The sequence below is a fragment of the Alosa sapidissima genome, chromosome 2 (genome assembly GCF_018492685.1).
Source record: "Alosa sapidissima isolate fAloSap1 chromosome 2, fAloSap1.pri, whole genome shotgun sequence".
NCBI classification, from domain to species: Eukaryota; Metazoa; Chordata; class Actinopteri; order Clupeiformes; family Clupeidae; genus Alosa; species Alosa sapidissima.
In genome coordinates this window covers 10139573-10163156 of record NC_055958.1, presented here as the reverse complement: position 1 = coordinate 10163156, position 23584 = coordinate 10139573, and the positions used below count along the sequence as shown (strand labels likewise).

General features: G+C 38.7%; 1 protein-coding gene and 1 long non-coding RNA gene across 4 annotated transcripts in view; both read left to right on the top strand.

Moving 5' to 3' along the window:
- Positions 1–23584, top strand: part of tnfrsfa (tumor necrosis factor receptor superfamily, member a) — a 78668-nt gene that overhangs the window by 23081 nt on the left and 32003 nt on the right. For all 3 annotated transcript variants that reach the window (XM_042066233.1, XM_042066240.1, XM_042066225.1), the window contains exons 2-4: positions 5858–6005; positions 7164–7295; positions 22437–22548. In XM_042066233.1, the coding sequence (XP_041922167.1) occupies positions 5858–6005; positions 7164–7295; positions 22437–22548 (392 nt within the window). The remainder of the gene's footprint in view (positions 1–5857; positions 6006–7163; positions 7296–22436; positions 22549–23584) is intronic.
- LOC121685743 lies at positions 15062–20947 on the top strand. Its single transcript, XR_006023425.1, has 3 exons — positions 15062–15461; positions 19543–19551; positions 20938–20947. It is a non-coding gene; the product is annotated as an uncharacterized LOC121685743 (long non-coding RNA).

Below are 23584 nucleotides of genomic sequence, written 5' to 3'. Positions count from 1 at the left end.
CGATCTCAATGAACCCAGCGATGCCATGGTGGACCTTCCGCCATATTGGATTTTATCAAAAGCAAAACAAAATGTTCACAGGTCACACATTTTGTCGATTTTCATGAAACTTGGCACAGATGATCTTTAGACTAAGCCTCACAAAAGTTCTGCTTTTGCGTATTGATTTTTGAAAGTGTTTGCCCGTCACAGCCGATCTAAATCAATGGTGAAGCTGCCAAACAGGAAGTGAACTGATATCTCAGCAAGGCTTTCATGTATCAAAACCAAACTCAGTACGTGGACTCAGGACCCAATTTGGAGGAGTACTTAGTACTTGTAATGAAGCTACTAGCTTAACTACATTTCTCAGTAGGTCGGTGGTAGCGTAGCTATTTTCTGAAGCAGATAGCTTTTCAATAGCTTAGCTGTTTTTTTGACCATGTAGTGCAGTAGCTTTTACAGAAGCTACATTTTCCAGAGCATTTGTGGAGCTCACAGTAGAGCTTCCTTCTTGCCGCCCATGCAAGTTCAGTTCTATTCAATGGATCTGACAAACATGACACATTTGTCCAACTAAATCTGAGAAGAGATGGGCATTGGTCCTTTATTGCACTACATTGTCTAGGAAACATTTTTCATGGCAGAGCTGAAGCAACAAAATTGTGCTTGTAAAGATGTTGGTGGTAGAGTATGGTTTCTACTGCATGGTTATATAATAGGCTGTCAATTTTTTTTGTATTGGTTTTAACTTGCACATGGTAAAGATAAACTGACTGGGTAGCATAATTGTTAAAAATGTGTCAGCCAAATGTAATGTAAAAATTGTACTTCTAAATGTAGCACCACAATTTCAGCCAAGTGGAATTAAACTGAGTTAATCAAGAGAAGGTGAAGCTTTTATAGGCAAAAATCCACCAAATGAAGATCCAAACATTCATGCACAGTTACACAGTGTATTCCTTTGCTATTGTACTTCAAATATAGTTAAGGAGAAGTTAGCTTGCAATTTATCCTGCAAACTTAAGAAATGCCCAAATTAAGCATGCCTATGCATATGTACACTCTCTCAGTTGCTCCCCAATTTTGATTTTGGAGATGTGAGAGTAACAATCAAGGGTTATTATTGCCTACATGTGTAAATAAAGGTGACTAAGTTACTGTATCTGTTTGTTTGACTGAGTCTGTTTGACTGAGTTATATTGGCTAAGTCATTCAAATAGCACTGACTTGGCATGAAGCTGGTTTACTTTGTTTGTTCATGTTAATTTTTTGTAAGTAGCTTCTGATGTATTAAACTACTTTTATGAAATGTATGTAACTTAGCTAGCTATATTTTGTCTAGACGAAGCTTTTGTGTAGTTATGTTTCATTTCATATTGAGTAACTGGTAGCTTAGCTCACTACATTTTCTAAAAAGCTTGCCCATCACTGCTCAGCAGCGCTTTCACATATCGAAACCAAACATTGTACATGGACTCAGGACCCAATCCTGAGGACCTACATTTGGTGACCTTTGACCACTATGGGGGCACTATAATCACAGGAAATAGGCTCATATCTTAGCAACGCTTTCATGTATATAAACCAAACTTGGTGTATGGACTCGGGACCTGATCCTCAGGACGCACAATAAATGTGTTCTTTGACCACGAGGGGCACTATAATTAGCAACACTTTCACTTATTGAAGACAAACTTGGTACGTGGACTCGACCTAATCCGGAGGACGCACAATAAACGTGGTGTCATTTATCCACTGGGGGCACTTGATTTAGCAACACTTTCAAGTATCAAAACCAATCTTGATAAGTGGAGTCAGGACTCCATCCACAATGAATTTCAAAGTGGCAAATGTGTGAAAGTGAAAGTGGCAAATGCTAAAAAAGAAACTTAAGATAAAGATACTTTTATGCTCTCTTTCACCTGCTGTCTTAGATTCTCTTTCCACCTGCACAGACACTGATGATCTACTTACTCTTTTTAATACATCTTGCCACTCTTGATTCTGTATCTCCTTTAAAACAAAAGCGGTGTAAATCCAATAGGTCAACTACTCCTTGGCTAAATTCCACTACCTGTTCGCTCAGAAAGGCTTGTAGGAAAGCAGAGCGAAAATGGAAAAAAGATAAACTACAGGTCTCCTATGATATATTTAGAGATTCTCTTAAGGCTTATTAAATCACTGCCAAAGCAGCAAAGGCAGCTTTCTATGCTGAGCTTATTCACAAAAATGCTCACAGACCAAAAGTCAATTTCTGATCCTGCTTTGTATCAGTCTGTAGTTTGCCGCCTCCAACAATTCCAACCAGTCTCTTCCTCACAGTTGTCAGACGTGGTGTCTCATATGAAGCCCTCTTCTTGCCACTCTTATATTCTTCCATCTCACCTTTTCAAAGAAGCTTTTGTGGCTATTTGCCCTTTTATCTTGAGCATCACTAATAGCTCCCTGGCTAATGGAGTAGTACCATCTGGCTTTAAACACGCTATTGTGCAACCTCTCCAGAAAAAACCTTCCCTTGATCCCATTGATTTGAAAAATTATAGGCCCATTTCTAAACTGCCCTTTCTCTCTAAGATCTTAGAAAAAGTTGTTCTGTCACAAGTCTCTTCCTATTTCTAATATCCTTGACAAGTTTCAATCTGGTTTTAGACCACTTCATAGTACAGAGTCTGCCCTACTTAACCCATTCGCGCTGGATGCTGCATGACACAACATTGACCCTCCCGCTGGATGCTGCGTAGCGCAACATTGACCCTCCCGCTGGATGCTGCGTAGCGCAGCATGCTTTTTATTTCATGTTTCTAGGTGCTACAGAGGCTTAGATATTAAATTTTGGTAGATGTTGACAATTTTTAGTATGTTTTCAGAAAACCCTCAGGAAATAAGGTTATTTAGTCTAGAATGCCATAGGATTCTATAGGCTTTTTTAGCAGGCATTTTAGGAGTAAATGGGTTAAGGTCCATAATGATCTATTGCTCTCTGTTGACTCTGGCTCTTGTGCCCTATTGGTCCTGTTAGATCTTAGTGCTGCTTTTGACACCATTGACCACAAGATCCTGGATGTTGAAGTTGGTCTGCAAGGCACTGTATTAAATTGGTTCAGATCTTACTTAACTGATAGATCTTTTTCAGTGCATTTAGGCAATGCTTTGTCGTCATCTGCTCCCATTAAGTGTGGTGTCCCCCAGGGTTCTATCTTAGGGCCTCTATTATTTTCTTTATACATACTTCCCCTGGGCTCCATTTTCAATCAATACAATATTCGTTACCACTGCTACGCAGATGATACCCAATTTTATATACCGGTGGCCCCTGAAAATTCCTGCTCATTGTCAAACCTTTTTCTTTGTCTTAATGACATTAAGAATTGGATGGCTAACAACTTTTTACAGCTAAATGACAGCAAAACAGAAGTAATCATTTTTGGACCACCACATTCTGTCAACCAGGGTAGGAATTTCACGGCCGTCGTAGCCCCTTGCGTTGGCCGTAAGGCCCCTTTGAAAATCAGAGGTTTACAGGCCACGGTGGCCTTGGTGCCCCCTTCTTTCAATATTCTGCTTTGCGTCCTACTAATAGCGATTTTTATTTAGCCTGTGCTAAATAAAATTTATTTAGTCTTTTATGCAGTGGAGAAAGTGACAGCGCAAGAAAGAGTGTCCAAATTCACCCATTCTCAGTTGAACTACTCGCGAAGTAGCCTATTCATCACACAGACATCACAAGTATCACATGAAAGAGCTTTTTCTCAGCTTTTAAACGATGTTAGCTGATAATTGCTGTGTTGAACGGTTCGCGAGAAAAGTAAATAATATAATCAATTTAATCATACATTCTACTGAAGGTTGCGTCCCATGATCTCCCTACCCATTCATCTCGGTGAAATACTTTACGAACCCTTCTTTTAACACATGACAAACCATATATCAGAATAAACAGGAGACCTTACCGGACACAAAGGTGTAAAGCGGTCCCCTGTACAGTTAGCCGTTCCAGAGTAATCCAGTTTTGAATTTGCAGTAAAGTTCGACATACATGGATGTCTCCAAATTTGGGCTTTAAGTTTTACAATGTGTTTAAATTGTTCCACATGATTTCATAACGGGCCAAATACAAAATAAATGTTACAAATATCGCCTAGATATTGGTAAATCAGAGGACAGCTGACTAAGAGTTTGTGAGAGTAGCCTTAATGATCACAAAATGCTAAGCATGCATCTAGGCTAATTGAGTTTCTTAAAGCTGAGCTGTGCTTAAATTGTTCAATACATGATTTAATAACAGGCCAAATATAAAATAAATGTTATATATAGCCTAGATATCTGTAAATATTAGATGATCAGATGATTTACAGTTCTGTTATGTGATGTTTCTGTAATTTTTCATACAGTGATGCAGGTCTACTGCAGTGAATAGGCTAAATACAACTTTGATCATTTTTATAGCCTACTACTGTATAGTTAACTTTGGCCTTGGTGCCCTGACATGTGGCCTTTGTGCCCCCCACCAAATATGCCCAACTGAAGGCCAAGTGGCCTTGCCCCCAGAATGGTGAAATTCCAAGCCTGCTGTCAACAATGTAAGCAAGGCTCTTGGCCCTCTGTCTGTTAACCATCACAGTGTGGTCAAGAACCTAGGTGTTTTCCTAGACTCTTCTCTGACTTTTAATAAGCAAGTCAACAGCGTTGTCAAGGGAAGTTTTTACCAACTTAGGACAATAGCAAAGCTCAAGTCTTCTCTCTCCTACAGTGATTTATAAATCCTTATACATGCCTTTATTTCCTCTAGGCTTGATTATTGCAACTCACTGTATGTAGGTGTAACTAAATCTACTCTAAACAGACTCCAGCTGGTCCAAAATGCTGCAGCCAGATTACTGACTGGATCTAAGAAACGTGACCACATTTCACCTGTGTTGGCTAAACTGCACTGTCTTCCTGTGGAACAAAGAATTAATTTTAAAATTCTTCTTTTTGTTTTCAAAGCTTTACATGGTTTAGCACCTCAGTATGTATGTGATCTTTTAATTCCTTACTGTCCTCCTAGACCTCTCCGATCATCTTCCCAGTGTCTTCTTTGTGTTCCTTCTGCCTCTCTTAAATCCAAAGGTGACAGAGCTTTCTATGTCTATGCTCCCTAGCTTTGGAATAGCCTTCCTGATGTTGTGAAATCCTGCCCCACTATTAGTAGTTTTAAATCCAACCTAAAGACCTACCTCTTCTCCCTAGCTTTTAACACTCCCTGACTCCCTCACCACTCCCTTTTTTTTATATGTTTATATGTATGTATATGTATTATTGTTATTATTTTTATTATTTTTTTATTTATTATTATTATTATTATTATTATTATTATTATTATTATTATTTTATGTAAAGCACTTTGGTGCAATGCTATTGCTTTGAAATGTGCTATATAAATAAATTTGACTTGACTTGACTTGACTTGACAAGCGAAACTAAGGAGGGATGACATTTCTTTGCTTTATAGGGGGTTGTGTGCTTCTCTCTCGGTATATTTACTTACTTGCTCTCTCATCTTAACACCATTGTCTTTTTCTGTAAACCCCTGTCCTGTTATGCTCCTCATCTGGTTTTCACATCAGATGTTTCAAATTAAGTCCCAGATTGCTCACATAAGGTTGCTCATGAGAACTGTGACTGCCTCATTGTGTTTGTGTGTGTGTGCGCGTGTGTTTGTGTGCACTTGTGTGTAAAACTTGCTTGTATGTGAGTGTCAAGGGTGGTTTACTGTGTATGTGCGAACATGATATTGCTGTTGTTTGTTATAGGACACCACTTTTTGAGCAGATCTGAATCTATCAGTGTTTATTTTCTGCAATCTAAAATAAGTCCATCCTCCCTCTCTCATTAGGCCTGTCCTGTTGTCCTGTTCCTATCTATTCTTGTCATCGCCAGTGGCAGCCGTGAGTTGTCTCAAAACCTTACAGTGAAACAGAATAAATGTCTGGAGGACCAGCAGTACCCTGCAGCAGGCTTGTGCTGTCTCAATTGTGCAGCAGGTGAGTATAATCATCTAGGCCTAGGGTTATCGGCATTGAAGAGGGAGGGGTGGGAGGGAGATGGGGACTAGGGATTTGAGCAAAGCCCACTCAGTTGCAGATATGCTTCCCAGTACACATGCAAATTGCCCTTACTGACAATGCAGTCAGCACCATACTATTGATTTGATTAGGGGTGTTTAATTCTTTGGACTGGCACATCTGCAAATTAATGATACTTAATGATGGACTACCTTAATTTATTCCATAAATCATCTGTTTTTCTTTATTCAGGGTCATCAAGTTAATTCATTGGTTCATATAGGCTGACCTTGTAAATTAACGACTGCTTTGAATTAACTTTTACACGTGTCATTTAAATGTGCTGGTGAAACAGTTACTTGTTACTTACCCCCTATTCACTCATTTACGCCGTCAGCCCTGTGGCGCAGTGTGTTAAGGCCGACTGTGCAGCAATTGAGTTACATGTCCAAGAGTTTGAATCTGGGTTGAGATTTTGACTACAATATTCTCACCATTGTTTACCTATAAGACTATCTATTGTGCAGATCATATTATCCCCCCACTCCATGACAATGTTAAAATGAAAGGCTACATATTCTCAACTGACTGATCAAAAGTGCGCACCTTGTATTATTATCTGCTGTGTGTGACATTGACTTGCGTGCATAAATCATATATTTTCTGCCTAAGGCATTTTATGCATGTATGGTGTTTAGAAGGATCCTAAATCCATTTATAATGATTAACACACAAATAACTGGCGTCAGTTACGTCTTTGACATAAAGGTCCCGGGAACTATGCTCCTTACTACAGGTCGAGAGGTGTACTTCGAACTAACTAACTTTACAACAGTGTACGTGAATGTTCGTTGGAACTGTGGTTTTGGGAAACACTTGTGTAGCTTAACGATGCATTGAACTATGCAAGTTCAAACTATTGTTTTGGGAAACAGTTGTGTCGTACTGACATAGTTCCAACCATGTAAGTTGCTAACTATGCTTTTGGGAAACGCACCCCAGACTGGATCCAATTTTCCCAACATGGCCGATCAATTTTGGCTTAATTTTTCCATAAGTGCATGTCGGCACGCTGGCCTTGCTTTTTACATTGGAATTTATATATAATGTAACCGGATTGTGTCTTCTGCCCCACAGGGACCTTTGTAAGTAAACCCTGCACTCAGGATCTCCAGCAGGGAACCTGCTCCCCCTGTGAACCTGGGCGCTCCTACACTGAACACCCAAATGGCATGGACCGCTGCTTGCAGTGCACTCAGTGCCGCATGGGTAATGTAGGCCTCTAACGAGGTTTAAGGTTCTAAATAATACTCACGAAAATCTAGGGTTGTGCATGGATAGTCAAATAACCAGTTAACTGTTTGAGACTATACTACATAAATATTAATATTATATACCCCAAAGCAGCAGTTGACTGCCTGTTAGAATTCTGCAGTAAAGTATAATTTAATACCCTATATTATGTTAAATGGGATATCTGTCAAATTATTTTTTTTTTAAGATGTTTTGTTTATTTTTTTATCTTGAGTCCCTGTCAAATGCTTGACCTTGGTGTTTAAGACAACTTCAAGTGACATTTGAAGCAAACATCAGCACATTTCTTTCTCCTTTAACACTTTGAATGCCACACTGTTTTCGGAAGCTTTGGCCCAGAGTGCCAGCAATCTAGATCATTGTTGATGATTTTTGTAGAGCCACAGCGTATTCTATGTTATTGCTATGGACACATACTATGGCTCGTTTAAAAGGTGAGACTTTAAGCTCTCAGTGGGTACAAACCATAGACTGTATATATAGAACTGGACAGTGTGCCGTCTGTTAAGAGTGATGCAAGCGTTAGTCCAGAGCCCCCTGGTGGCTGGCTGCAGTACAATGTGTAACTCCGCCCATCCCCATGTATTTCAATGGCCAAGTAGCCAACTTTCCGTGTCACTTTTCTCACCTAAAACTATTTTTGTATCAACAACTTTTTATTCGAAAAAATAGTTTTCAAGATGCTTCAATACACACAATTTTTCTTTTCTCGCTGAAATGATTTTTTTTAATGTTATATTAACAAATCTAAAAAGGGCGTGTTTACACCTATGATTGACAGCTGGCTGGCTGCAGACACGACGCTTTGTCCATTATGTTTTACCGTCTAGGCTGCAGACACTACCACGTCATCGCTCACTTATTTTAACGACTCCTGATTTCGACACATAATCTAACCAAAATAAGTGTTGCTGTTATTATCATTAGGCTATATCTTATCACAGTCTGACTAAATACAAAATTGATAGTCATACATTGTGTAGTTGTTTGTAAGAGACATCGTTGTTAGTTGTGACAGATTCTTTGTGAAAAAAGATATGTGCTGTTCTTTCGTAGAAAGAACTAAGTTGATGCTAAGTATATTAGCTCATAGCATGCTACATCATGCTAGCATTAGCCAGTTGATAGGTAAAGTAAAAGGGCTCTGATATTGATCCCAAGTGACATTAGCCATATTCACCATCATTTACAGTCCTACTTGTTTCAAATGGTTTAACATAACCAGTGATTGCCGCCATCATCGTTGCAACTTCATTTGAATACACTTTGTCACTGGAGAAGGCAATGTTAAGTTTCATTAACGTTAACTCTTGCTTAGTTTTGCGAATGGCAATAAACGCCACCTAGCCTGCTAGGTCGACAACCTCGGTATGCCTATTTATGAATCAGCCCGACAAATAACGTCACTCGTTTTAGTGAACACATTATTGGACCATAGCTGAACGTGAGGAGGGATTCAAAGTTACAAATGGCCAATTTGCTTAGTATGCTTAGAACAGCGGTATCTGAAAATGCGTTAAGGCATCGTTGTTACTTGCGATTGCACTGCTGGAGAAGCATTTTGCATTGGTATGATTTGATCAGGTCTTGCCAGTGATGTGTAAATCCTCCCGTAGACGTACATCATTTCAAAATAATATGTCTAAATTGAAAACTGTGACAACTCATTGATAGGCTCTCTCAATATGTCTGTAATTGTATGCCTATCACAGGCTTGCTAGTCTTTCACCAGAGAGGGTGCTCCATTATAAATCAAAAATGTAATACTGCAGCCTTCATGTCAGCTGTAAAAATATGAGAACATGGACCTACTACATCAGGATACTCTGTAAACATTTTACACATAATCAGGAAGCTAATTAGCTGTTCAGTGTGTGATGTGTTTAAAGTGGTACTACGTTTAAAGAAACATTTTTATTCTTTGTTTCAAGTGCATAAGAAACTACCACATTATGATGATGATGGTTATGGTTACCCTTAACAAATACAAAACAATATAATACTTAAAGCGGGGATCAATCAATAGCCTAATGAAATAAACAATGAAAATGAGGGGGGAAAGCAATACTAAATAATAATGTCCATTCAATCAATAATATAATAACAAAAACATGGTAAGACTACATTAAGGAGAATATCAATAATAAACAATGTCAAACTAATCAACAACCTATAATGAAAATAAAACAGTACTACTGCATACAAACCATAATGTATAAGAAGTGCTTAAAAGACCAAAAACTATCACAAGAATGAAGAGCACTGGACAACTCATTCCAACATTGAACAACTGATGAAGAGAGTCTTGAATTTGACCTAGCGTTTAAGACTGGTCGACACAACAGACGCTCATCAGAAGACCGCAGTGGGCGGTTGGGGATGTACCGGTATATCTTGATCATTGAATTAAAATAACAAGGAACAGATCCAGTCAGTGTTCTATGGGCCAAAGTGAGAGATTTAAATTTAATTCTGGCTACTGTAGGGAGCCAATGGAGAGTAACTAGGAGAGGAGTTACGATGTGTCCTCTTTGGCTGAAGACCAGTCATGTTGCAGCATTCTGAATGATATCACACACAAAAGAAATAAAAAAAAAAACATTCAATATTGATTTGGTATCAACCAATAATTATTCTGATATTAATATTCTTGTAACGTCTACATCTTTGTGTAGGCTACAGTTAAAATACTAAAATACAATGGCCTCTGACTTAAATACCAAGGCAGTTAAATGACCGTGGTATGGTATAGTCTACACAGCACTACACAGTAAACCCATTTAAAAAGCATCATCATCTCAGTATACCCATTTAAAATGGGCAAGGATACGTATTTAATAACATTTGGGGTTGCTCACAGTATACCCACCACTACAACTAACTAACTAGACTACACCACTGGTTAAATGGCGCATTGCAATTTACAATTTGTAAAGTTCAGGGGCATGCAGAAAGTTGAAGTTTGGGTGACATCAATAAAGAAAATAGTAACAAAGGGATGTGTACAGCCTCAAGTATGAATGATGTCACATTAACAGAAAGTTCATAGCAGCGGCAGACCTTTCTTGGTGCCACGAAAGTTATTGAAAGTCATGTGTTTTCAGAACGTAGTGGTGCTGTGCCATGTCCCATGTATAAGGGGCTTCAGGTTGATCCAGTGACGGTGGGTGATGGATGTCAGGGGACTTGGAGAAAGGGGGAGGACATGCCACCTCAGACCACCCCAGCCAAACCACTTCACGTAGGCATTCCCTTGCTTGCAGACTGATGTAGACCATGGAGACCACCTCCAGTACATTCAGCCATCACCCATATCTTACCTGCAAAAAGGAAAGTTACAATAAAGTTAGTCAGACAATTTTACAACATTACAAAGCATCTAATCAGGCACTCAACACCACAAGTAATACCAATTAATTAAATATATGTGTGCAATAAACTTCACAGCCGACCTAATGTTAACTACACATTTAAATATGCGGTGTGAGTGTTATTAACTTGCATCAGCTTGAAAAATAACGTTATCAGTATGACTGATCATGGACGTTAGATGACAAACTGAGGTCTTTCTCAAATGTTCACCGATATCCCTGGGAAGTAACTGGTTCTTTGCGTAGTGTTTAATGCAGGCGTTTCATTTCTCGATCCTTCACTTATGTGGTCTACAACTACCGACCTACCGATCTATTTTTTACATTCTATGCTACCGACCTACCATCACAGAAGTAGCTCTAACAGAGGTGTCTGTCGTTAACGTTAGAAAAAATGCAACGTTCGCAAACTGGCTAGTAGTTACATTAACATGAGGTTGATGAGGTCCATGCTTCACATTACGTTAACGTTAGCTTGCGTTGCTTTATCACATCATACCGTTGTTTTATCACATCATATACTGTACTGACTGTCTAGTGTTATTAATCCCCATGTACAGTCAATGGTTACTCCATGTTGAGATGGCATACATTGAGATATTTGAAAACAGCAACAACTAATAAAACCAAGTATATCATGCATCGACTGTTAAGGGAGCTGTGTGCTAATCTTCACTTCAACGACTAATTTAGCCTCCCGTTAACGGTAACGTTAATGTAGCTGCTAACTTTAGCATGTAATTTGCTGTCCGTATTTCTGTTGTTAGCTCATTAGTATTCACCATACTAAATTGTCACAGTCTATAATCAACATAATAAGCTCTCTTAGACGTATTTAAGAACACCAACAGACAAAAAAAAACGTTTCAGTTGATACGCAACACTTACCAGACAAGAACAAACCGATTGTTGTTTGTACTGTTTAGCTAACTCACAGCCACAAAATTCATCCAGCCAGCTAGCCTTCGGCGCCAAGTCGACCTGCGTTTTGGAAAGGAGAAGGGGGCGGGTTTCACTTGACAAGGGGCGTGTTTAACTCGCTGAGTGGCAACTGAGTGGGCGTGCCTGACCGCGACTCCTCTTCACTGCACATGCTTCAACTTTTGCTGCGCAGCCGCACTTCAAATTGGCTCCAAATTTTCCAAGATGGCGTCGCCTCGGCGGCTTCAATTCCATAGAACACTGCAGAATGCAGCCACACTGTCCAGTTCTATATATACAGTCTATGGTACAAACCGTTTATTTCTACATGGCTCTGTTCCTGAGAAATCCCAAGCTAAACAGTGGCTAGTTTTCATCAAAATCCCTGTTTTCTTTCTATAAATGGATATAGCGTGTTTCATGAAATATGAAGTGTTGCCTATAAAGTTTCCGGAAAGTGACCTAGCGAGACCTAGTGGGACTGCTACCTAGTGATAAAGCCACGAAAATGGCCTGGTTTTGACCTGATGTGCATGCGTCACTGATTCAACCCAAAGCGGCAACAATCAAAAGCCGAGTTATGATAAAATGTCCAGATAAAATGTCCAGATTGTGCATTTTCATGAGTTTTCGATGGTCATCTATTTCAATTTTATTCATCATAGAGTTCCCAAAATTGCACATAAGGTGTGTTAGAGTGTCTATTTTCGTAATTTAAAAAAAAAAAGCTAAAAACGCAATATTGTGTTTTTGGCACTCAACGCATGGGAACAAAAAACCGCAATATTGCGTTTTTGACACTCAAAGTGTTAAATATGGCTCGCTAGCTTGTTTTCATCCTGTAGCCTTATTATATAGCTGTTGCTGATGCTTACCTCAGTCAACATGTGAAAAGCGCAGTGGCAACATGATCTGCATGAGATCTGCATTAAGTGGCATTACACATTTATTAGTTCTTTATTCAACAATTTCTTATTCTCACTCTAGGTGATTTATTCTTGTTAAATCCTTAATAAGCAACTAGTTGGTCTTGATCTAAGCTTTTTGATATATATAGTATGTATCAAATATACATACTATATAGTATATATAGTATGTATACATTAGCCTTTCTAATGTATTGTCTTAATATGTTACTATTCTGTCAATATACAGTGGGCATTGCTTCGATTTGGCCAGCTTCCCTCGCGGTCCGCGCGACTTTAATTTGTATTTTTCCAGTGACACTGCAACAACCCAAACAACCGGCAGATGTCTCTTGTGAGCAGGGTGTCTCGTAAAAAGAAATGGAACCTGCAAAACGCTACACAGACTTTACTGCAGACTGGTTTAGAAATAATTTAATAGCCAGAAATATGCCTGCCCTGCCCTAATAAAGAAATATTTTGGTTAACTGCGAGTGAATCCCGTTTGCAGTGGTAGAAGAAACACAGGACAAATTAAACATTCCGGTTTTCTCCGAGTGCAACGATGATAGACAGACATCATTTGGACAAAATATAGAGTATTAACTTCCTTTGCTCAGCCAAATGCCTTCCTGTTACCACGGAGTTACAGGCGATAAACGATTTTTGATGGTCACGTATTTTAACTTTCCCCGCTGTCTTGCCGTTTTAATGTTTTCCCGTAGAATATCCCATATTTTAATACTCTCATAACAGCCCTGCCATCGGGCCTGTCTCTGTGTTGCCCTGTTGCTACCCCTTGCCCTTCCAACGAAACAGATGTCTTCAAATCATCGTTTTCCTTGCTTGAAGGCGAATTTAGAGTGATGTTAACCTATTTAAGTTTAACGGCGCGATTGTCGTGAGAGCACGATTCATTGGCGCTTGCATGTTCGGCCTTATGTCTACGTGCGCACCTGAGGCTACTCAGCTGCAAGAGAAATAATTTCCCCTGTTTGTATGTTCACTGCAAGTTGGCCTACCATAACTTACCAACTCTGCACTGTAGACTGGCTATTTATATTTTTCTGTGAAATAAGCAAATGTATTTGTTCAACTTTATGAAGCAGAATTACGCATAGGGTACTTGGAACATAATACATTTGACAAAGGACAGATGAATGTTGCTAGTGACAAAATATTAACTTTCAGTGTTTTACGATGTCTTTGTCATGGGGAAGTGTTTTTCCCCATGCATTTATTCTAGGTTACTGTCAGTGACTGCCGTGAGAGAAGCGGGTTCTGTGTTTCGTTCATGTCAGTGACTGACGCGAGAGAAGCCGGGTCTGTGTTGTGTTGTGTTGCGTTACGTTAATTTATTTTCATTGGGCATACCGTGCCGTGCCGTCCACAGCTCTTCAGTTCTGACAGCCAAAATTACTCCTTTTGAAACGATGAGTGCAGGAAGCGCGTTTGTATGGTTATATTGCTTGACGGGGGGGGGGGTGTGTGTCCCAAGCAGCTTTCAGCCATAAGGCTACTTTGAGAACATTTCAATTCACCCGACACTAATATTCAAAATGTTGAAAACTATTTCGGCATAGCCTATAAAGCAGTTTAATTAAATGGAATGTTAGTTGTAAACTAGAATTGCGGTTCCGAGGAACTGCAAGAGTGGGTTTGATCAGGGGCAAAGGGCATTTGATCATCCAAGGATTCCGACGGTACCTCATTTATGAAAATCGGGCACACGGATCAAAAGTTATCTGCATTAACGCAACATCCAATAAGCTAAAACGCATAAATAACGTGGTTGCTATGCTGGTTGCTAGGGCAATCATGCTGGTTGCTATGGTGGTCGCTAGGTTAGAAGGCCAGCACCTCCTGAGAGGCCTGAAGGGTCAGTTCTGAGGTTGTTGGCTGCTGGAACCGAAAAATGGACTGCATTTTCTTAAAAGACAATGTGACTGAATGTGACTAGTTTGCACAGAAATGTACGATTTTTCCCACCCTCATCGACCTTGTCATAAAACTTGTTTAAATGATCACATGACGCCTCCTTGCTGCTTTGTCGTCTACATCAGCCTTTCTCAAACTTCTTTGACCTGAGGCCCAGTCAAGGCATACTTTGGGGTCATAGGGCCCACTTACATGAACCCACCCCCTCCTCCCACCCCCCATCAAATTGTAATGATATCACAATTATTATTATTTTTATACTATATTGCTATACATGCACTTCAAAACAGTCAATGTTTAAAGTGCTAAGATTGTTCACAAAAGTTTGTGAAAGCATGCACATCAGAGTACTGCTTTACTAATGTAAAATATAATTAGGCCTACAATAGTTTCATTGTTTTTGCATTGTTGCATGATGCTTGCATGAGAAATACTTCTCAAAACAACAGCAATTATATGGGTGCCGTTGTTTTTGGATGTTTCCCTCATGCAAGCATCATACACTGATAGAGTATATACAGTATATGCTATTTAATTACATTTCATTTGAATGCCTGAATGTAAGAATTCAGGATACTACTGATAGCCCATTACTGTACACAATAATACTGTGCCCATTCATTAACATATTAAACATCAGGCGTCTTGTTTACACATTTAAACCATATTTGCACTTCGAATTTCGACTCCAAATTGTAGTAACTACATCTACGAAGTCTAAGGAAGATAACCAGGTAGTCTTTTCAAAGATTACGTCGATTTTATGAGAACGCCAGCCCTCAGAAAAGCAGTAACTATTCATTCATTCACTTCCTTTTTTCTAGCTCGCAAAATCGCGGCTGTTCTGTTTACACATTAAAACCATTACACTTCGAATTTCGCCTCCAAATTGTAGTAACTACATCTACGAAGTCTAAGGAAGATAACCATGTAGTCTGTTCAAAGATAAGATAAATTTTGACAAAACTACAGACCTCGTGAAAGTAGTACCTAAAATGACTCCATTCACTTCATTGCAAAATCGCGGTTGGTCTGTTTACACATTAAAACTATACTAACAATTTACATTTCGACTCCACATCGTTGTAACACCATACCAAGGGTCTTAAGAAGTGAGTCAATTTGGCTGATTGCGTTTTTAACGCATTTCCAGGGCTTAGTTGTCAGGTCAAAAAAAGCAGTGGCTATTGCTAACACATTCATTTTCAATGCTTAGCATGTTAACTAACATTAATAGGTTTGTATATGTGGTAACGCTTACTTGAACGTTCCCTATTGTGGCTTGTGGGGTAGAATCTAACTTGTTGACACGTTTAACATTACTGTTGTTTACTGCTTTATGTAAATCACATGACTATAATAAACTGTAACTTACTGAGAGCTAAGGTAATTCTGATTCAGACTGCCAAGTAAGTAACATCCAAACAGTGTGATGAATGGCCATCACGTAAAGCATATGACAACAGCAAATAGCTAACGTTTACGTTAGCCTAACTTACTTATCGTTGACGTTGACCCGACACGTTCATAAGTTAGACCATAGACTGATAAGGACGTCCATCAAACTAAAAGGGTTCGTTCTTCGATGTCTTCACATCCCAGAGAGTTCTGTTTTCCCAAGATGGCGCCCGTCTGTATATGTGAACGAGACGTGAACGGTACTGTTTTTCTTTTTAATAAACTGCCTGTAGACTTACACAGTTGTCAATGCTTCGGTTTACATGTAGATACCCTCATTATGCTACGGTGTAAGTGTGTTGCTATTCGGAGCCTTGGTAGCGATTTATTTTTACTCTACGTTTATTTCAAGCATCGTTGTTTGGTGGGTCAGGTGACGAGCCGTCGAATCACAGCACAGCACCCAGAATGCATTGCAACACACCGTCATGAAGGGACTCATCGTTAGGTCGGCTTTAAATAGCATACAGAACCTATAGTAATTTAACGTTATCTGTAAGCTCCACAGATAGTCCATGAGCCACAGGCCCAAAAAGGGGTGTGTCACTCCCACTTGGGGGGGCAAATTCTCACTATATTTTTCTGAAAGCTACATATCTCTGGAGTATAAAATGGTATGATAGCAAGTTGAATATTGTAGCTTTGTGGCTGTACAGGCCTTCAAAGTTGACCTCTGATTTGAAAAAAGAAATTCCGCCTATTGTTTTTTTTTTGTTAAACCACTCATAAGAGCCCAGAAAATAATCCAAACCTCATTATTACTGATGCATATGTGGTGTTTAACCCTTTGCAGACCGCGCCGAACATTCCATTTTTTCATACTTGATGGCCTTATGGCACAAAAAGGCTTATTGTGTGGTTATGGTACATGACAGAGATATCATTTACCCACCATTATAATCAGGAGAAATAGCCCTTTCAAATAGTATAAAATATAATTAATAATTCTGAGGAGAACACACATATTATTTTAAAAATATCTTCAAAATTCAACCCCAAAAAACACAAAACTATCAATTTGTCAAGATTAATCTCATTTTTCCCCCAATTTCTGTTGTAGATAGAGAAAAACTTAGAGTGTATGGGAGATTCACAATTGTGTCCTCTACTCAGTGATAAAAACAGAATCAATGTATCACCTTTTGTTCAAAAGTTATGATAAATTTATTAGACCTTTGCAGACGGCACGAAACATTCCGTTTTTTCATACTTGATGCCCTTGTGAGACAAAAAGGCTTATTGTGTGGCCATGCTACATGACAGAGATAAGATATACCCACCATTGTAATCAGGAGAACTAGCCCTTTAAAATGGTACATATCATAGTTAATAAGTTTGAGGGTAACACACATTGTTTTTAAACAATACCTTCAAAATTCAACATCAAAAAACACGAAAATATCAATTTGTCAAGATGAATCTTACTTTTCACCTAATGTCTATTGTAGATATAGTGTGCGAAAGATAGACAGTGTTGTGTTCTCCTCAGTGAAAAAAACAGAATCAATTTATCACCTTTGGTTCAGAAGTTATGATTAATTTACTCATAACTGCAAGTCGCAGTAACAAGTAGAATTTTTAAAGAGTAGGATGTTTTCCTTTCCTGGTTTGACATCTGACCAAAAATACACAGATATAATGGTCATGTAACAAATATAAGATGTTTTACCATAAAAACAAGATGCATAGCTAAAATAGGATGTCTTACTGTACTCTGAGGAGGCAAAATCAATTGTGGGGAGGAAAGATAAAGGCTGAAATAAAGACTAGGCAGGTGGTAACTGCTTCTCCGTGTGCTTCATTCTACTATGAAAACAAGAATAAGAGACACTGGCACATGTGTTAGGTTTACGAAAGAGGAAATAAATAATTTTATTTAGATAAGTCTTTAACAATTTCATTAAACAATCAGGAACAACAACTTCAGGTAAATAACATAAACATATGTTTACAAACAAGCAGTAACTATTAGAACTACAAGAATGACAAGACAACAGTATAACAAAGATCAACAAAATACTTTAACATGATGAACAAAGCATCAATTCATATTATAGCATAACAAAGCATCAATTCACATTCACACATATGAACAATTAAAACATTAGAAGAAATTCAATACATTTAACAACCATACAGCATATATTTCGATACAATATATAATTATCGATATCATTTGCCCTACACATAAGGTGATACACTAACGCCGCATTCACACCAGATCTGTGGTGTGTGTGTTGTCACAGCTGTGGCGTGTGTGTGTGTGTGTGTGTGTCCATCTAAGCCTAGCAGACGATGAGGTGTAAATGCTACTGGAGTTGGTGTCCCTGTCTGTGTTAGAAGGATAGGCAAAGTGTATGCTTTCTACCTGACATGGGACTTGACCAAGCTCAAAATAAAGAAATTGTCAGATAAGAAAATTAGAAATTGAATTACAAATCTAAGCAAACTATTATCACTATAATCCCTGTCATTATTGTTATAAGCAACACTCTTATCACAACCAGAAATGTGCATACGCCCAGTTGGGCGAACACACACACACACACACACAAACATGCTTACCCATCTGAGGATGATGGGAGATTACTCTCCTCCTCTAGCACATCATTGTCTTCCTCTTCATCCAGAAACTACCCGTCCATGCCATCGTGGTCCTTGGGGTCATGTTTGCCATCAGCAGTCGGCTACTTTCACCTCAGTTGCACGTACTTCTCTCCCTCCATCTAAAATAACAAAAAACCACAGGTCTGATAGTGAATAGGTTGTTTAGTTTTATTTTACATTACTTCCACATAATCTTAATCACCACCAACCATGACTCTTTTCACTAAAAGTATTTTTGTCACTATAGGACTCCAATATTGCTTGGAGAGGTAACATTAGTCTCAGAGCTCACTATAAGTGTTATTGCCTTGGCTAAACTATACATAGCATACCAGCTTACAAGCGAACATTGATTCATGAACATGAGTCAGGAGATATGACAGAAAACATCTAAACAGCGTATGCATACACTTACACACCGTACATAGGCTACTGCAGTTGCGTAAAGACAAAACACCCCCTTAGAAAATGATATGTCGACGAGTAGGCTTGGGTGTATGAGCTCCCATCATAGTTAGCCAACCAAAAACCTCATAATCGTAGCAGCAAACCTTACAGCCTAAAAGTTAAACAATATTAAGACACATTTCTAACAAATCTTCAGTCATGTATTGATGAAAACAGCAGTCAATGAATAAAATCCTTACATTACACCATCGGTGATCAACACACTCACGTAACACTAACATAACATTAACGTTGTCATTCATGTCAGATGTTTCTATCTAAGTAAGCTAAGCAACTTGGCTACAAACAACTGTAAATTGTGCTACACATATTACGAAGGAATGAAAGGTTTATTTGACAATACAATACCGATTAGGTGTACTTGACATAAAGTTGCCAGTCATGAAGCAGGGGAGTGAACTTTATCGCGACTACGCGTCAAGGACATGTTGCAGCCTCTCCTGATGCTAACGTTACCTTACTTAGCTAGTTTTCTGTATCATCAGATGACAAGCAAGCAATCGTTCAAAATAGAACAAATCGTTAAAGTTTCAGTCCTAGTAGGTCTGTAATCTTGGTTGACATAGAGTAACCCCCAAAAATGACTGAAAATAATGAGTTTACTAAAGATTACGGTGTGCTAAAACACAAGCTGTCATATCAGCTGAAGTGAACACACACACGCATTATGTTACGGCCATGCATACAAGGTGTAATTACCAGGAAAAATAACTTTTAAAAACGATTTTGAAGTAATAACATGGATAACAAGTAGTAATAACATAAAAAGACTTGTTTTTACCTCAGATGATCCAGTAGTTTCTCCTTTGGACGACGTGAAGATCAACGATGCATAGTGCTTCCTGCTGTTTTTCCTCTAGTGGAGGGAGACGTCAACTCTTGATTTTTCCTTCACGTAGTAAAAGTAATTCGCGTCACAAATCCCTTAACTAATCATATCGCCAGAAAGCCTATGATGTGACGTTTTTGAGGAAGTTTTCATTGATAAAATTGGTTGGGGTATGGCGGAGTTATTAGACTGAACGTCATCGGTACTGGGGTACCGAAATTAGAACGTGCGGTCTGCAAAGGGTTAATGTTGGCATAATGAATGTTGATATTCAAATAGTTTAATGGCTGTGTATAGGTAGATATTTGACGATAACTGAAAGTTGGAATGGCTCTAATGTTTGCTAGCAGTTATGCTAAGATATTTAACTATGCTAACAATGCTACTTAGCTAATGTTTTATAGTAGTGCTAGCAATGCTAACATGCTAACCATACTACTAGCTAATGTTTTCTAGCAGTTTTGCTAAACATGCTAACTATGTTAGCAATGTTAACATGTTAACTATGCTAACCATGTGACTTAGCTAACCTAGCTAATCATTTTTAGTAGTTATGCTAACTAGCATGCTAACAATGTTAACTATGTTAACCATGTGACTTAGCTAACCTAGCTAATCATTTTTAGTAGTTATGCTAACTATGCTAACTAGCATGCTATCTATGCTAACCATGTGACTTAGCAAAAATAAACATACCATAGCCTAAAATTTCAAATAATACACAGATATGGCCGGCTTCTATGCAAGACCTGCTCAATAAAACAAGCGCCCTCTGTTTATTGTTGTTATGAACTGGATATGTGATGATTCTGTACTGGATATGGGGCCCCCGTTGTACAATGCCTGCATACCACAAATAGTGCAATCATACAATCAATGAGAGCATGTGGTTATAAATTCTTTGATGCAACAGTTGCTTTTTTTGACCAGTGAGTGACATTTGGGTAATTTTCTGCGGCACACCTGATGATCTCTCCCGGCACACTAGTGTGCCCCGGCACAGTGGTTGAAAAACACTGCACTAAGGGACTGCAGGGGGTCCGGCAAATTAATCTGAAGCATTTTTTTTCCTCTTCCAAAAATGAAAAAAATGTTGATAGCCTACATAAACAAAAGGTAGAAAATATGCTTTCTATTCATTTTTCAAATAACACATAGGCTACCCATGAGTCTTCATGCAATCATGTGATCACTGTGGGAACCACCATTTAATTATCCTATTGCGTCAAAACATCTGACGAGCTCTGTACCACTCACCAGGGTCAGGCCTCTCACTAGGTAGGCTATGAGATATTTCATCCATACTCAAGCTTGATTCTTTGTCCCCCTCTAATTAAAATGTGATTGCTAACTGTAAAGCTAATGATACAACGGGACATTTTTTTGGGCAATGTTATCAGCAATGGGCAATCAGGTGAGACACAGAGCAACAAATGAGGGCAACAGACAACTAGCAATGACTTTGTTAGCAAAACCACCACTAGTTAGCTAAATCCCATTCAATCTCAATGGAGCAATGGTAGGTAACAGTTTACTGGGAAAAAACGATGTCTTCTTAACAACCCCAGGACATAACAATAGATATGGTCGCCGAGTGGAGGGACTTGCCTAAAAGGATTTTGGTGTAGCTTACACAATGCAGATAAATAATAGGGAGACCAGCAAATTCACAGTCAAATTAAGACCACCTCATTGCTAGGGACACATAGTTATCCACCTTATGTTCTTGATAATGCACCCTCAAAATAGTAGTGTTGGTTGCGCAAATAACCAAAGAACTGTTGGTTAACACTGTAGGTTGTTTAGATATGTTTAATTTTTAGTATGCACACCCCTACTCAAAATATAAAAAAGAACCTGCATTTGTCTCCATTTGCTATTAAGGTAAAATGTCTTCTGCACTACAGCTTGAATGTCAGTCCATTTGTAAGTTACTTTGGATAAAAGCGTCAGCTAAATAAATACATTTTTAGTATTGGATATTTTCATTTACCATTAAATCAACTGAAATGAAGACAGACTATTGCCATCAACAAATTATATTAATTTTATATAACTGGCTGTTATAGTATGAAGCAGATTCTCCCAAACACACATCATCTCAGCCCAATGGTCTGATTATAAATACTGTATTGTACACTGTCATAATCTGTAGGCATCTGTAAAATTTTGTTTCAGAGATGTTGAAAGCCTGAATACACCAAAGTTTAGAATTTCCTGTCCTAGATGTCTGACCTGTGGGAATTGGATCTGCTCTTGTTCTATTGCCAGGGTGTGGTCTTGTGGGGTCTTGTGTTCTTTTTTGTTTCATGCGCCTCTTTCTTTATCTCTCTCTCTCAGTGTTTGGGGGGGGTTGCAGGACAGTGAGTGGAGGGTGTGTCTTGTCCCTGTGAATTTGGAGACCTTAATTCCACAGAGAGGGGGTTAGATTTCCCACATTGTCTAAAATCCCACAAGCCATGAGTCTCCTGAGTCACTCAACCCTTGTTGAAGGAAAGTATCTGGCTTTGCTTTGGCCCTGATTTTGTCCTTCTGTTCGTCTTCTCTTTCTCCCTCTCTTTCATTCTCCCTCCCTTTTCTCTTTCTTTCATGCACACAGATCAAACCGTGACTGAGCCATGCTCCAGTAGGAGGGACACACAGTGTCAGTGCAAGACCGGCTTCTTCTGTGTGCCAGACCAAGCCTGTGAGGTGTGCAAAAAATGCACTAGGTGAGCTTTTCTATACCCTGTGTATCCTGTATATTTAGAGCGTACATTTGAATGAAATTCTCAATCTCAAATCCATGACCATATGATTTTGCTATCTGGGCCCCTCTATTACTTTCAGGTCCAAATGTAAAGTTTTCCTTTAGTGCATTTTCCAATGTAATAAGGTGACCATTGATCAATTAAACAGTTTGATTGAGGAGCCTATTGTATACTATGAAAACACAGAATGGGGCTTTGATAGAGTAACATTATGCTGATGACCAGGATTCTAAATTAACTTTTTTGATCACCAGCCAATGGCTGGTAACTTTCTAAAGTTTCCAGCCAATCAGAATTTCCACTAATTTTTTCCGGTGAAAATAAGAGAAATTATGAGTGCCACTGAATGCATTTGATAATTTTATTAACATTGTTGGCATGGAGAACACATATAAAGTACAACCCCAAAACAGAAACAGTTGGGACATTGTGTAAAATGCAAATAAAAACAGAATGTGATAATATACAAGTATCGTAAATCCATATTTAGCAGCAAAAAGGACATAGACAACATATAAAATGTTGAAAATTAAAATTTGGACTATTTCATGGAAAATATTTGTTAATTTTGAATTTGATGCCAGCAACATGTTTCAAAAAAAGTTGGGACAGGAGCGTGTTTACCACTGTGCAGCTTCACCTCTTCATTTAACAAAATTCTGTAAATGTTTATGAACTGAGGAGACCATTTGCTACAGTTTTGGAAGGAAATGTTGTCACATTACTCCCCGATATAGGATTACAGTTGCTGAACAGTATGGGGTATTCTTAGCATGTTTTTCATTCCATTATGCACCTAATTTGATAATTCTGGACTGCAGACAGGCCCTCTTAGCACCTGGACACTTCCTCTATGGAGAAATACTATTTAAATATGTGCAGAATTCCTTTTGCCATTGTTTTCCTGAAATATTCAAGGTCGTCCCTGAAAAAGACGTTGCCTGGATGGCAGTATATGCTGCTCAAAACCTTTATACATCATTCAGAATTGATTGTG